General features: G+C 33.0%; 1 protein-coding gene and 1 pseudogene across 1 annotated transcript; both read left to right on the forward strand.

Moving 5' to 3' along the window:
* Window positions 1-933: 933 nt before the first annotated feature.
* LOC143548050 (serine/threonine-protein kinase TOUSLED-like) lies at window positions 934-6,773 on the forward strand. Its single transcript, XM_077039325.1, has 15 exons — window positions 934-1,173; window positions 1,970-2,059; window positions 2,270-2,461; window positions 2,952-3,059; window positions 3,156-3,200; window positions 3,351-3,463; window positions 3,728-3,794; window positions 4,202-4,268; window positions 4,840-4,937; window positions 5,011-5,190; window positions 5,325-5,535; window positions 5,619-5,883; window positions 5,993-6,047; window positions 6,140-6,301; window positions 6,383-6,773. The coding sequence occupies exons 1-15, from the start codon at window positions 973-975 to the stop codon at window positions 6,476-6,478; spliced, it is 1,950 nt and encodes a 649-aa protein (XP_076895440.1). The 5' UTR covers window positions 934-972; the 3' UTR covers window positions 6,479-6,773.
* Window positions 6,774-9,411: 2,638 nt separating this feature from the next.
* LOC143548051 (NDR1/HIN1-like protein 1 pseudogene) lies at window positions 9,412-10,223 on the forward strand (annotated as a pseudogene).
* Window positions 10,224-17,604: the final 7,381 nt, after the last annotated feature.

Here is a 17,604-nt window from a genome sequence, read left to right on the forward strand (position 1 = left end):
CTTCTAACATCATGGGTACTATCTGGGTGATGGAATATATCCTGAGTATGCGATAATCGTGAAAACATTCAGAGACCCGTTGGATGAAAAAAGACAATATTTTAAGAAAGTGCAAGAGTCTGCGAGAAATGATATCGAGAGGTGTTTTGGTGTTCTTCAACAACAATGACATTTTGTTAAAAATCATTGTCGTCTATGGTGTTTAGAAAAAATGAAATGTGCTATGTATGGGTGTGTCATAATGCATAACATGATCATCGAGGACGAGGGAAGAGCAATATGTCCAACTTTCATACCGGACCCGGATCCACCACGAACTCCAGCAAGTATGGAGTAAAGACTTGAAAATTCGGATTTCGTGCGGTCAAGAGAGATACATAACGAATTAAAGGGGGAATTGGTTCAACATCTTTAGATGAATCGGTGTTTGCCCGGTGAAAATGAGAATCAAAACGAGGGCAACAATGAAGACGATGATGAAGACGTCAAGACGACGACGACGAGGGCGAAGACGATGGAGACGAGTAGTTTTTTTTATTTTAATGTAATATTTATTTAATAAAATATTATTGTTATTTGATTATTCTTAATAAAACATAAAAAAAAAACAAAAAAGTATAAAAGTGACTGGGCGTCACGTGACGCATAACGCCTGAGGGTAATGCTTTATAACTACACTATGTAATAACTCTGACTGAACGCCACGTGAGGATTAGGCATAGTTTTAGCCGAAGAGCTTCTTCGGGATGGTTGACCCCTTTGAAAAACATTATTTCCGGTCGTCCCTCCAGTTTATTACGTCATCACCGGTTGACGCCAAACACAAGCATCTCTTTTGAAATAAAAAAATCCAAACCCTAAACACAAGCTTCCATTCTGACATGCGATCCCACCATTTCCATCTCAATTTACCTTCTGCTGCAGCTGCTTTTATAAATTGTTGTTAGGTTTAATTCAATCGATCAATCAACAATGTCAGAAGATGTGCTTCCACACTTGACTTCAAACTCTTCTAATCAATCCGACTCGTCGTTACCGTCCAAAATCGCCAAGCTGGAAGCTCGAATGGTAGGTAAAAGTAAAACCGTGTCTGCTCTTCAGGTTCCGTCTTCGGTTGCTGGAGTTTGCGTTGAGTCGTTGGAGTCTTCGAGTGATTCCGAAGAGGATGACACGGTGAGGCTTTCGTGATTATTATGTTACTAATATTATTATAATTTTGGTATAGTTTTTTTATGTGCCGAGAACAATGTAGGTTAGTGAGTTCAGTGTAGAAGTTTGAAGAAGTTTATTTAATTAGAAGCAATGCTAGGTTTTACGTAGATGCGAGTTCTAGAAGCAAGCATGAGTAGTCCGTTTGCGATGCTAGTTAATGTTACTTATATGTTTAATTACTTCAGGCAGTTAGAGTAGTGTTTTTTGTGAAAAGAGTGTATTTTTTACATCTCTTATGCATGTCAATTGTCAAATGCTCCCGTTGGAAGCTAAATCTTGAGTGAAATAGACGTAGTGATTTCTTGTAAATTGATGCATTAAGAAGGATCATGAGATGCTATGTTTACGAAGCTGAATTGGAGCTGAAATAAGATATGCACTGGAGTATAGGAAATAGAAATGTTAAGATTTGTGTTTGTGACTGCACGTCTGCATCATGAGAAGTAAGATTGCAAGTTAGGATACGTGTGGGGTGACATCTTTTTAGGGGAGGAGAGTTGGACCAGGTGGGTTCGTTTGGGGAGTTATACTCTATTACTATATTTGTGTTCCATATATTTATGACAGAAAATCCAGACTTGCAATGTTAGATAGACAAACCTTTTGTGCTAAAAGAATTTATAATTAGGACAAACGAAAACATGTACAAAGATATGAAATTTCTAGGTGATATAAACCATTAATTTTACCTTGTGCCATATGGCATCGTTAACGTTTAGGCTTTGCATTTAATCTTTAATATTCATTCCTTTGCCAGAATGGGAGAGAATTTCTCATACAAGCTAACTTTCAGAAACGTAGAAAGCTTACGGATGATGCTGACTCAACTGCAGCCGATCAAACTAAGGTTGATTTATTGCTTGAAATTTTTAACACCAAATCATATAATCAGTGAATGACTAATGCTAGTTGTTTTATTACAAATGCTTTTTGTCAGTTTATATTTATTAAGTTAAACTTTCATTTACTGAGCTATTGTGGTGGTAATTGATTTTAAATTCTTTCCTAGAACTGATTGCAGAGTATTTTGTTAATCGTTTCATTGGAAATAATCCAGGTAGTGACGGATGCACGGCAAAAAGTTGTGGAAACTGTGGAGGTTATAAGTGGCTCAGAGGTAAATAGGAGGAAAAAACCCCGGGGTAAGGGCATTTTTACTCCAGCCAGAGGACGTGGGTCCTCAGTTAATGATCAAACAAAGATACAAAAGTCTACCTCAAACGGTCATCTTGAGAACTCACATCAACAGGTATCATTTCTGTGCAACCATCTCATTGCTCGTGCCTGAGTACCAGTGAGAATAGACCTCTTTGTTTTATTAGTTTATGTTTATACGTTTTGTGAACCATGGTTACATCACAATTTAACAAGTTGTAGCCATCCTTGTTCTGTTAGCAGAGTATAACTGTGTTTCAGGCTATAAAATCTTGTTCTTTTCATCCAAAAGGACCAAAAGCAAACATATGTTTCTAGAAAATGCACGTATGTTTGCTTTGCGCATCACGTTGAAGTAAATGCCCATATTTTTTTTGCATACATTTTAATTATTAATACGTACACGTGGTCCCATAAATCTTGGATATCTAACTTCAGATTAAGTGGATGGTGTATGCTAGACAGTGAATAAAAAAATTTGGTGACATTTTTTTTTCATCTTTTTATGTGTGCTTATATATCGGTGTCATCCGTTTTTTTTGTTTTCACCTAAAGTGTTCTTTCCTTTTTTTTTTTACAAAAAGGAGGAAATCGCTTCACTGCGTGCCAAAATAACAACACTAGAAGAAGACTTAAGGAAAGCACGCCAAGAGGCTTCAGAATATCAACATATGTGCCAGCAGTTGGAAAAGGTTTAATTGCTATTAGCTCCTTATTTAAAAATTTAGAAACTGCATTATACTTTGTCCAATCAAACATCACTATTTATGTTTTATCGTCTTGTGCAGGACCTTAAGGAGCTTAAAAATAATGACCAGCAAGTGAAACCAAAAGTGAGCTTTTTTTCTGCCCTCGTTTCACTTTTATCAGCTTGCATTCTACAAGGATAGATTAACTTATGTCAAAATTTAATTTTAGTAGTATGGTGTTTTTTTTTTCTTCTTTGCTAATAAGATCATCAAATATATATTTCTTTGTTGCAGAGAATGAAAGTCATATCTGATTTGCTGATATCTGTGTCTAAAGCTGAGAGACAAGAAGCAAGGATGAAAGTGAGACACGATTCTTCGAGACTTGGGAATGTGGGTGTTATCAGGTAAAAACTGCCTATTACCTCACTTTAGTTAATTAGTTGTTGACCTATTGGTTGACCAGCATACAACCTATCTCCAGTTTACTCAATACAGAAATCATAATCTATTACATGCAGTCATTTAAATAGAGTCATATAATATGTACATATATATATATATATCTGTTAGACGTGGTGGTTGATCAACATACAATCTATCTTCTGTCTTTTACTTTATTTGAAATGCATCTGATATTTCAGTTTACTGGCTTTTTGGTGAAATTGCAGGGCTGGAACAGTCATATCTGAGACTTGGGAAGATGGACAAGCAATTAAGGATCTTAATGCTAACCTGGTGTGTTCTATATGATGTTAATTTAATTTTAATGATTCTTTTAGGTTCACATTAAGTTTCTAGGAGAAATTAACCATAAAGTCTAGATATAATTGAAGGATGAGTTTAAATCTCCAACATGAAGCTCCATAAACCTAGGATATAATTAAACCACCAAATATTTAATTAATGTGAACAATCAAAAAACAAAATTATTACTCTGTTGTTAATAATTTTACTATTGGTTCAAAGTTCAAACTTAGAAATGGTAACTCAATAACGCTGCACGCTGCACTCAGAATTTCTGCATCTTTCTTGATTGTTCAATAACCATCAGAAATTTAATTTTGTGCTAAAATAAAAAAGTTACTGCTCCTTCCTTAAATACGTGTAGTGCATTTCTTACATTCCATTTTCTTCTTTTGTAGAGGCGTTTGTTAGAATCAAGGGAGGCTGTTGAGAGACAGCGGAAGTCACTAAAGAAAAAACAGCCAGGTAAATATATTATTTTTTTATTTTTAAGTCAGTTTTCTCAAACAATCGGAATAACAAATAAATAGTCTTTAATAATATTATAGAGGATTTGGTTTAATCTCTTCTAAAACACAAAATGTTGGTCACATTCCAGTGAGAAGAAATACACAATGATAGCATTATTTACATCAGCTTTACTCCATGAATTAATTTAAAAGTAGATAAATAAATACATTATATTCCATGCTACTGTCAAAGCAACTATTCGCTTACTCTCTGTTCACAAGTAAAAAAAACATAATTAAGAAAAGACAGATTTCAGTTAGCACTTAGCAGAATACCTAATTTGTCTTTAATTCATTAAAGATACAAGTTGACATGGACAAGGGTAAATGGGAAATTAGTAAATTATAAGTATCCATATTTGTAAACTGGCAATTATTTTGAGGTAAACTAAATTAGAAATATTGACAATTCTAGGACAAGATGAGAAAGTATTTAAGTAAAAGGACAAGAGTATGTTATTTACTGGAGCATGAAAAATAATACTTCTGTTCTAACCATGTTTTAATCCATTAATTTATCTGTAAAGATAAAGGCGATGGAACTGAAGCTGAATTAGGACTCTCAGAAGAAGATATCATCATCCAGGATGAAATTTACAAATCACGTCTAGCCAGCATCAAGCGTGTAAGTTCCTTTACTTGTGCAATATTCTTCATACTAAGTTATGAAAATATTAAAATAAGCTGATATATAACAGGAAGAGGAAACCTATGTGCGTGAAAGAGACCGATATGAATTAGAAAAGGGACGACTCATACGTGAAATGAAACGTATAAGGGATGAAGACGGTTCTCGGTTTAATAATTATCCGATCTTGAATCATCGATACGCCCTCTTAAATCTTCTCGGGAAAGGAGGATTCAGTGAGGTGTACAAGGTCAGATATGTTATTTGTTAATCAATTATAACACATTTACTCGAGTCTTTTGTGTCCTTTTTATGATTTCTTACACAATCACATGTGAATAAACCTATCTGAGGTTATCTGAATCTACAACTTTTCTTTATCAGGCATTTGATTTGGTGGAGTATAGATACGTTGCATGTAAGCTTCATGGTTTAAATGCCAATTGGAGTGAGGATAAAAAGCAAAGTTATATACGCCACGCTATACGTGAATATAATATTCATAAGACCTTAGTACATCATCACATTGTTCGGCTATGGGACATCTTTGAGATAGATCAAAATACATTTTGCACAATTTTGGAGTATTGCAGCGGTATTCATCCAATACTTTTATCCCATATGATTTAATGAAATTTTATATGTATGATTTCATTTCATTGTTGATTGTAAATACAGGTAAAGATCTTGACGCTGTTCTTAAAGCAACACCTGTATTGCCAGAAAGAGAAGCTAGGATAATTATTTTTCAGATATTTCAAGGACTTATTTACTTGAACAAAAGAAACCAGAGGATTATTCATTATGATTTGAAGCCCGGAAATGTTCTTTTTGATGAATTTGGTGTTGCAAAAGTAACTGATTTTGGTCTTAGCAAGATTGTGGAAGATGATGTTGGATCCCAAGGCATGGAACTTACATCTCAGGGAGCTGGAACGTATTGGTGAGTGTCCCTCGTACCTGATTACGCCCTCTGTTTGACTTTTCAAAGTAAAACCTATTATTTACCCACTATGAACTCTTTTTCTAATCCCTTATTATTATGACCTCAGGTACCTCCCTCCAGAATGCTTTGAGCTAAGTAAGATTCCTCTTATTTCATCAAAGGTCAGTGATACTTTATTCATTCAGATTTTTTAAAAAACTTTTATTTGCATATTTAAATAAGCAATGATCTTTTTTTTAATGTTTGAAAATAGGTTGATGTATGGTCATCTGGTATACTTTTGTACCAAATGCTTTTTGGTAAACGCCCTTTCGGTCATGACCAAACACAAGAACGCATATTACGTGAAGACACCATAATTAAAGCCCGAAAAGTAGAGTTTCCTACCAGACCTTCTGTCTCTAGTGAAGCAAAAGTAAGTTCCTCAACCTATTTATTATTCTATTTTTAAATTTTGTTACTGTTTTCTTGTATAATGTATTATTTTTATTTGCAGGAGTTTATTAGGAGGTGCTTAACTTATAAACAAGAAGACCGACCCGATGTGTTAACAATTGCTCAAGATCCCTACCTTATATATTCCAAGAAATAAACTACACGTAAAAAGTAATTTTATCGACTGCTGGTGCAAAGATGTATCATTTTGATTTATTGGGCTGAAAAAACTACAGCAGCCCAAGAGTTTGTGTGGTCCACGCCCAGAAAACTGGAAAATGGGAAATTTTCTTGACTTGTGAAATATGAAATGTGAAGTGTTCAGTTTTTCTTTTTACAACATTTTTTTGGCTTGCCCAAATTGTACTCTTTGTTGTATGGGTTTCATAATCATTAACGTTTTGTATGTAAATACAAGGATATATGAAGCTTCTTAAACATGGTTGGGTTTACGACAAATGTATTTTTTAAACGAAACCAATACAGAATGTTTAGTCTAATGATGACTAGAAATGTGTAATCAGATAATTTCATTATTTTACTAACTAAATAAAGAGTTGAAAAAGGAACCGGGCGTGTGGTTGTGGAAAGGAGTTGATGGCTCGGTGACATATTTTCTTGTTAAAAACCTCAAATGGGAAATGGATAATATTGGTCATTAAGCGGTTGATGGAAATATATGGCTAAAACTTAAAATGCATACCGATTAAGGTGAATTGTTTTATTTGACGGTTACTTATGGATATGATCCCTATAAAGATGGCGTTGTTGGTAAGAGGAATCAATGCTGATGTCAAATGTGTTTTGTGTGATTTTGAACCAAAAACTCTTATTGCATCTCATGATTTATTGTTGGGCGGCAAATTTAGTTTGGGCTAGTGTGCATGCACGACAGCACGGGTAAAGTTACCAAAGGCTGGGGTTTTTGAGTTAATGAAGGAGATATTGGAATATCTAGTGAAGTTAAATATAATAAAGTGGAGTGTGAGACGGTTCGAGCTATTTTGGTTGTCACTTGTTGGATGATTTGGAGAGCTCGTAATGACATTATTTTCAATAATAAACCGTTCATGGTCAAAAAATTAGCGAATGATATTAAAGCCGCCTCATTCCTTTGGGTCAATCAAAGGAACAAAAGATTGGATCTAGATTGAAGAAATGATGTAGGTTTAATTCTGTTAATTTTTCCTTTATGAGCTTGTAGTAGTTTTGGTTGTTCGTGTTTACTTTTTTTTGGCGCTTGCGTCTTGCATGTCCTTTTTTTCCGTTATTAATATTGGCTTTTCAAAATAAATAAATAAATAAATAAATAATTGCATTAATTTATTTTGAAATGCTTATGATTATGATTATGTATTCCATAATATCAAATTTACCTTTTAAAGTACAAAAAATATTACATTTATTCATACTATGGAATTCAATGTTGGTACATTTTAAAGATTTTATTGTAGTGGTTTTATTTTTATATTGTATGTAAAGTCAACGTTAATCAATATGTGAAAACAATATATATATAACGTATCATATAGAAGTGTTGAAATAAAACTTTTAAACGTTAAGATAAATGATTTTACATCAAATTTGATGTAACATTTTATACTTTAAATAAAATACCTTTTTATAAAAAGATCAACAGGTTTTATATATCAATGCAAAAATTACAGTTCAAATATTCAAGATAGAATGTGAAAAAAGGTAGATAATTAGTTATCAAATAAACCTTTATACATGTTGTTTTAACTATGACACATAAAATATTCAAGTAACCACACAATCATATCCATCTCGAATTTTATCTGACAAGCACGGCGTACAAACATTTATGCAGTTTTCAGAATGCCCATTTTATATTTATTGTGACTAAGTAAATCAAATAAAAGTATTTTAAGAAATTGATCATCCTCCAAATTGAGTCGGATAAATGAAGTGATGAGAATCGTACCTGAACCGCAACGCAACGTTTGCTTCTTTATCACATGGTGGGTGGAAGCAGTTGGTCACCAATCGCACTCCTCTTTATGGTTATACATTTTCACTTTTTCATATTAATTCCCTCTTTTACTTAAATCATTTTTACTCAACACTCCTTCCAACAACTATTAGCTTATTATACTTTTAACGTTAATATCAACACTGTGGTTATTTTAGTTATTATATTTAATCAATTTAGCAAATGAAAATCATCAATTAATACAAGTTGTGAGATTTAACATTCTCTTACTTGTTTATCAAACTAACAAATATTTAGTTTATATTAATTTTAGCTTTTTGGTAAGATAAAATTATAGATTATGGGATAGAATATATTTTTATGAAGAAAAAATGACTTAATATTAAAGTTACAAAAATATAAAGGAAAAATCACAAATTCTCCTCTATACCCATAAAAAACTAGAATAAATTACTGTCTTCACTGTAAATCACGTTACATCATATGTATTTTAATATGTAATTCACAAACATAAAAGGGATCATTATAAAAAGAGGTACGTGACAAGCACGTTATAAGCAGATTTGATAAAAATAAAAGGTAAAATATGCCTACTGTATACCAACTCATAGAAAAAGGCGAGACCAACACCTTCTATTTTAGCAAGTTCCAAAAACAAACATATTACATTTTGCTTTCTGAAATTAATATTATTTAATTCTATATATTTACTATATATTTATCTATAAATGGCTCTAAATCATAAGATATGAAATATATTAAATACATCATAATTAATTAGTGTATATACACACATTTTCTTATATCTAATCATATATCATTTCAAACGGGTGTTCAGATAGTGGCTGGGTGGACCAAAAATATCAAAGTTTGATCACATATGATCAGCGACAACCAATCAGTCGTTCTAACAAATAACCTTCGAAGTTTATTGTTCAAATTATCAAACGATCAGTTGTCCTGACCAATAACTTTTAAAGTTTGATTTTTTTATTAAACGACCATTTAAGTGTTTTTGGAATAGCCAATGACCGTTTAGTGACATGAAATAAGATTCGAGTTGTGTAGGCATAGCATGACCCGATAATAAACTGTTTGGTAAAATACATGTCTATATGACTATATATACACACATATATATATGATTACTAAATATCTCCCTACCACCTAAAGCTTACCAAGAGTTCAAAACACTACTCACCAGAACCACCACCACCACCACCATGTCCGTCAAAGACGGCTGCCGCCACCACCACGAATACGAACAACGAAAATTCTACTACCGCATAACCGCCGTCATTACCGCCTTAACCATCATAATCCTCTTCACAATCCTTCTCATTTACCTCATCCTCCGCCCCACAAAGCCCACATTCACCCTCCAAGACATCACACTCTACACCTTCAACATCTCCACCACCCTCACCACCAACCTCCAAATCACCATCTCATCCCGAAACCCCAACGCCCGAATCGGAATCTACTACGACAAACTCGACGTGTACGCCTCCTACCGTAACCAACAGATCACACTGCCAACAATGCTCCCGCCAGCGTACCAAGGCAATAAGGACGTGTCCGTATGGTCTCCGTACCTGTACGGGACCCAGGTCCCCGTGGCCCCGTACCTGGCGGTCTCGTTGTCACAAGATGAGACCGCTGGGACCGTTCTGGTTAATGTCAGGGCCACCGGGCGGGTGAGATGGAGAGTTGGGACGTTTGTTTCGACCGCGTACCGGTTGAATGTGAATTGTCCGGCGTATATTACGTTTGGGAATAAGAATGATGGCTATGTGGTTGGTCCTGCTGTGAAGTATCAGCTGCTTGAAGGCTGTAATGTGGATGTTTAAGGTTACGTGTATTTTTTACTTTTGTAGTATTATGAAATTGATTTTAATATTTAGTGTTATTTTAAGGTGACATATTATCAGAATAAAGTATTTTTTGTATTGCCGGAATTTTAAAGAATTTAAATATTAACGGCTTTTTTTGGTGGTCAATGGTAGTTTGAGAATTCTGTTGATCTTGCATATTTCGTATTTAACTATTAAGAAATGGTGTTAAGCGTTTGTGGGAATTGGCGGTGAGTTAGAGACTAGCGTTTATTTCGGATTAATCAAGATTAATCCGGATTAATTGACGATTAATCAGTATTAATCGGTGATTAATCATCGCCTACAGTAGGGATTTTTACAACCATAACATTGTGAGGTTAATGCTCCAACATAACCACAACCAAAGTTGTTGGTTTTAACAATGGTAAGGTCTGATTTTCGGTTTTGGCGACAATTCTAGGTTGAACCCCTGACTACGGTTTTAGAAAGCGATCACACCTTAGGTATGTGTCCGTAATTAGATACACTACATTAACAATCACTAGGTAAATTATATTATAAGTAAACCATGGTTTGATTACACATTATTTACTTATTTTTGTAAATGCAAGATAAACACAAATTTAAGTACGCTTCATGTCTTCCGTTACTTAAATAGTAAACTCTTAATTTACTTTTAAAAATTATACGTAATATATAATCTTAATCTATACTAATTAATAAATAAAGGTTTCCTTACGACACATGTCCTCTTTTAGTGCATCATTCCTCTTAAATTCTCGCATCCCGTCACATTTCTTTTACAAACCCCATAAGAAAACATCTATTTATAGATGGTATATTTTGGATTTGAAATTTGAAACCAATTATTATAATTGTTGATTATTAATAGATGTATTAGTGAAATAGGGTTAAGTTATAACAAGAAGATTAGTTTTCCTAAGAAGAATAGGAAATAATCTTGTCCATTCATTTTAAAATTGAATGGTTGAGATTAGATTAAAAAGATCATAAAGTGTAAAACAAGGGTAAAGGCATTATAGGGATAACACATTTGTTGACTTTCTCTCTCCACATGCAAGGCACATGTTAAATACCCCAATCATTTTAAAACGCTCATGACTTTTTTATACGACATTTTTTTTTCAAAACAATTTCACCATAATAACGAGTGTTTTTTTATCTTTTATATGAGTACCATATTGCTATATAAAAATAAAAAAAAATTTCGTGGGTTTTTTACAAAGTGTGTTTTATCAAAATTGTGTTTTACAAAATTGTGTTATACAAATGTGTTTTATTTTTTCATAGTGTTTTTTGCATTGTGTTTTTTACATTGTGTAATTTAATTGTGTTTTTCATTGTGTTTTTATTTTCATAGTGTTTTTTCCATTGTGTTTTTTACATTGTGTATTTTTCATTGTGTTTTTCATAATGTTTTATTTTCCGGCGAAATTTCCGAAGACTTTTCCGGCAAGGTGGTGGCGGTGGGTGGCGGTGGACGGTGGTGGCTGTAGGAGATAAGTGAAAATTTAAGTGGGTTTTAATTAAGTGGGTTTTTGAAATTAAATTAAGTGGGTTTTCAATATTAAGGTATTAGACAAAAATACCCTCCTTCATAGCATTCTTAGGATAATCAAACTTCTTATTTGATCTTTTCTCTAGTGAAATAAACTGTAAAAGTAATTAAAATAAGTTATAAATTTACAGATTGGTTAAATATTAAATATAGTTGTTAATTGTCATATGTAATTAGTAGGAGCAGTAGGTAGTATAACTTAAATCGTTGTTTATTATTATTATTATTATTATTATATGTCATAGAATATGATAGTAGCAGGTAGCGTAAATTGAACTAATTTTTTATTAAATGCAAAAATATGTATAGCTAAAGATATGGTATCTAACTTCACCTATTTAAATCTATACTTTTATGCAAACAATTATCACATTTATTATGAACATGAATGATTAAAATCAATAAATGCATATATATTACAACTAATTTGGGTGATCATGATCCATGAACTGATGATATCTAATTTATACATGGAGAGATTGGTATTACCATTATATGATCTCCAACACTTGGATATAAAAATAAAAAGAGAAGATAGATAGTGATCCGGTGGATACCTTACTATGGTTTTCACCACTTCTGAAAATCACTTAATCATCATGTTGACTATTTTTATTATCTTATTATTCTACACCTTAGTTATAGTCAACTAATTTAAACATACAATGTAGCTTATTTATTAAAGCATACAATACTATTAGAACGCATCAATGTTGATATGAAGTGTAACCTTGAAGATGTGACGACTCATTTGCTCTATCGTCAACTTAATAAACAAAGATTCACTCAAAGGATGTGTTCGATGCAACTTGGATTAACAACTGGTTGATTCCAAAAACGGAGAAGTATAAGTTTTTTAATTATTATAAACAGTTTCCTTTTTTACTATTCTTTTTCACTGTTTGCTCATATTATGTTTATTTACAAAATTTTTATGCATACACATTTATGGATTTTGAATAATAAAGAAACGTTATTCAAATATATATTAAAAATTTAAACTTTAGATTCCTTAAATTTGGGATTAGTATATGCACATACTATAATTATTTTTCGGATTTTTTTTGAACGGTGACTTTCATTTTTGTGTTTAAGTCACTGCACTCTCTAATTTGAAGAGCTCCCTTGCCCCACTTCTCCCAAACTATGTTGTCTTAACCGGTCTACGACGACTTCAGAGTTTGGTTGGGGCATTCCCCCGAGAAACCATACCACCGGATGCCACTTGACAGTCGTTGTGCCGTCATAAGAGCATAACTCTCTAACGCAACCCATGATGAGATGAAAAGCCGAGTGGGCTTGGGATCCAAGCAGACAACCTCGCAAGGCCTACCTCAAATCCTTCATTGCCAATATCCACCCAAAGTAACACAAGTAAGGATCAAACTTGAGTCTCCACTGAAGAATCCAAACATTCTTATCACCAGGGCACATGTGATGGATTATCACCTCGTAATCCGTGCCAAAACCCGGTGTTTCCTCGAAGTGCGTGCCACACAAGAAACCCGACATTTCGTCTCAAAGTACGTGCACGACCCGGCGACACCCGAACGTTGCCTTGATTTGCGTGCCAAGAAAGGTAGATCAAGAACGCCTCGATAGACGTGCATAGAGTAGAAGTGCTGCCCGTATAAACTTAGAAATATCTAACTCTGAATACCCGTTCGAGGTAAGGGGTTCTGCCTAAATTATTATTATTATATTATAAATGACTTAGACCATAGTCGGAGATATAGCCGAACCTTGATTATGATTTAGTATTATATAACTTTTCTTAAGTGAGGGTTATAGTTAAAATAATATTTCTTTAATATTAAGAAATATAATATTCAAAGAGTATAGTTGAATAATGTTTCTTCTTGAAGAAGAAACTCAGTATAGATTTTTCTTCCTGAAGAAGAAATGAACATATAATAAATGAATAAATAAGAGGACTAAAGGTCCAAATATTTTGAATAAACAAATGTTTTATCAAGTTTAAAGCTATACAAAACGGACTAAAGGTCTGAAGCTAGATCGCTGATCTAGTTATTTATATAAAGGTTATTCTCGTACTATAGGTCCGAGGTAACAAAACAAGAAGAAGGAATCAGAAAACAGGAATCAGTATCAGAAACTGATTATAAACAGACAAGGTGAATACGCCCCAAACCTTTTATAATGAGTCTGAATGTTTGCATAGGATTTACGAATCCTTAAAACTTTGTGTACAATAATAAGAAACGGACACTCTGATTAAGAGTATACATGTGTCTGGATCCAAACATACATGGTGACTCGGCATTTCCCCGAGACCATGCATATCATCAACATGCCTCTGAAGGTCTACGGGACTGTTCAGAGAAATGATATTGTGTATATAATTAATTGTACATGGTACTTAGGGTAATTTTATCCCAATTTAGTTGGGTGCCTAATGAGTAGTCTAAAAGGTATTATTGTTGGTTTCACAAAGGTATTGAAAAGAGATTTTAGAGTCAGCGTTATTCACTAGCTTTGTGCTAACGTATTTTCCCCCATGTTACAGGAAAACAAAGAAGGGGTTAGAAAATACAAGCAAGAAGGAATAGAGGATTGGAGTTATAGTCATTAGATGCTATCTAATGGCTCAGATATTTTATTTCAAAATAAGATCAAGAGTTATGTTTTTTAAAGAAAAAAATTGTAAACATTGAACGGGTATTTAAACCTGACTTTTTAATAAGTTTTCAAAGTAAAAATATTTTATTAAAGACTTCCGCTGAAATAAAACTCGCAACTCTGATGTATTTACAAAACAGGTACCAACTTGTGGTCACACGCCTAGGCCCTAAAGTGGGGTGTGACACATGAACACATGATATTTATAATTAAAAACGATTTACATATTATTAATTACAATTTCAATTTTAAGATCACCTAAATACTTTACACATTCTGTTCAACTAGACAAATGGGATTATAAGTTTACGTATTTTTTCTTTATTTTAACTCATGACATGAATAATTTGTATTATATATTATATATGTTCGAGAATATAATATTTTTCCTGTCTTATGATCAATGTATGAATAAAAAAATTATATTATGTAACAGTAATGTATGTTTCTACTTTTTATATTTAATACCTAAATTTTCTTTATAATGAGTTTTTATTATTGGTATTTGGAATAATTGAACTTATAAAATTAAATTTATTAAACCCGTGTTATGCACGGGCAGCTAACCTAGTCTTAAATATATATATATAAACAAAACTTCCTCACATTCTCTTAGGTTATTAGATTACATGCTATCAGATTACTTTATTTGTAAATGGAGATTTTTCATGCATTTGACCTGGATTCACGGGTATGTGTCTCACCAAACCCAGATAGCTCTTAAACGAGTTATAACATCTCATTAAATTAAAAATTAATCACAAAATATTTGATATGAAAATCCTATAAAATATGGATATACTTAAAATTAGTATCCGATTCTTTTTAAAATAAAAGATATTATTTATCATTAAAAAACAATTTATAGTATAAAAAATAAATGGACCATGAATCACACCAAACCCAAATAGCTTTTAAACCGGGTTATAACATTTATTTTATTTGTAAAACTTTTTCATCATCAAATCCCTAAATATATTATTAACTTTTTTACAAGAATAAAATTAAAATCCAAAAAAATATTTAAATATTAGAACGAATAATGTAAAACAACTCCGTAATACGGAGGATAAGAATATATTAATAAAACATTAAATACATCACCAATCATTTAATTTAGTCCATGCAAATGGAAATGGATAACCATGACTTCATATATAAAATCTATCTTCTCTAACTAACCAACAACATTTCCTTTAAAGGCAAGGGAACCATCCTAAGTAGTATTTATTGTCTAAATGATAATTGAAAATATGAAAAAAAACAGTCTTTGAATTCCAATAGAAATGAGCATTAAATATAGTGTCTTGAGCGAGACAGACTCGCAAAAGTCCCATGTTTGTTCAACGTTTGTTGCAAGTCTATGATATCCGAGATCATTGTCACCTGATTGTACATGAACGATGATAGCATCATTGATTTCATTGTAGATATTAGCGATCCACCAAGAGAACAAACAAACCTTTACCTTTGGTGTTTTAGATACTATGGACGGTATTTGAGTGTTCACAATTGAAGATGCATTCGCTATTTCGCTGTGACAATAATGCAAAAGAACAAGAAACACAAGTTCTTCATGGGTGCGATGAGTGTGTTGGGTATAAGAAAATAGAAATAACTATAATATATTAGCTTTTATCCCCCGTATTACGAGGTTATTTTACATTATTCGTTCTAATATTTAAATATTTTATTGGTTTTTAATTTTATTTATCGTAAGAAAGTTAATAATAAATACTTAAGATTTGATGATGAAAGAACATCAGAAATAAATGAGATTTTATAACCCAGTTTAAAATCTATCTGAGTTTGGTTAGACCCATGACCTGCTTATTTTTATAATTATAAAATTATTTCTTAATTATAAATAATATATATATTTTTTTAAATCGAATATTAATTTTTAATACATTCCTATTTTATAGGATTTTCACATCAAATATTTGGTGAAACTGATTTTTAATTTAATAAGATGTTATAACCCGTTTAATAACATACCTTATGAATTTATATTATAATCACCAATTTAACGGATTATTTAATATAAATATGTCGGAATGAAAAAAAATGACAGCTAATAAAAAACAACAAATTATACAATATATAAACAAATTGGTGTGAAGTATATGTGGAATCGATCAAATCGATGAAAGTGATTATTTTAATTTGATTTTAATTTATTTATTATATTAAGAAGAAATTCTAAACATTAAATTTAAGTTAATTTAATTTTAAATTATTTTATTAAGAGCGGGCGGGGCACTGCGTGAGGAGGGAGCCATTACGCGTGATGGATTTTAGCACACCACTGCCGGTCCCCCATCACGCGTGATGGGGGTGGTATGTGTGATAGCCATCACACAAGTGATGGGTGTTTATCAAGAAAATTGGACCGTTGGGGATGGAGCCGTTGGGAGGGGGGGGGGGGGGGGGTAAATAAAAAAAACCAATATAAAACCAAAACCAAAACATAAACCAAATCCAACTCAAAAACACTCTCAATCTTCCCCTTCATTCACAACAAAAAAATATGGCATTTCCGAATTACTTGGTTCCCTTAGACACCGATAGCTCTTCGTCTTCGGATGATGACATTCTCGAATGGTTCCCTTTGTTATATAACGAACTTGAAGGCCCGAGCCGTCCAAAGAAAAAAGTGGTGGAGCGTGATCGTATACATGCCCACGAAGTGCTAATGAACGACTATTTTGCGGAGGAGCCGAAATACAATGACGAGACGTTTAGGGAACGCTTTCGTTTGCCGAAATATTTATTTTTAAAGATTGTAGCCGACGTCGAAGCAAACGAAGAATGGTTTCAAGAATCTTACGACGCGAGGGGCAAACGAAGTTTTACGGCGCTTAAAAAATGCACATCCGCTATTCGTCAACTAGCGAAAGGTAACCCACCTGATCAATTCGATGAATACTTACAAATGTCTGAGAGAACTTCACGTGAACGTCTACAATTCTTTTGTAACGCGATTATAAAATTGTATGGCAAAGAGTTTCTACGAAAACCAACAAGACACGACATTATACGTCTTTACGCTGCGCACGAGGCTAGATGGCATTTTCCAGGGATGCTCGGTAGCATTGATTGTACACATATCGAATGGAGGAATTGTCCACGGGAGTTGCGAGGGGCGTATGTTAGGGGTGATATCAAACGACCGACCATCTCACTAGAAGTGGTTGCGTCAAATGATTTATGGTTTTGGCATTCTTATTTTGGTGTTGCCGGCTCAAACAACGGCATCACTGTTCTGTACACAT

The sequence above is a fragment of the Bidens hawaiensis genome, unplaced genomic scaffold (assembly GCF_021521415.1).
Source record: "Bidens hawaiensis isolate Kalapana, Puna unplaced genomic scaffold, B.hawaiensis_p1.1 tig00014902_1, whole genome shotgun sequence".
NCBI lineage: Eukaryota > Viridiplantae > Streptophyta > Magnoliopsida > Asterales > Asteraceae > Bidens > Bidens hawaiensis.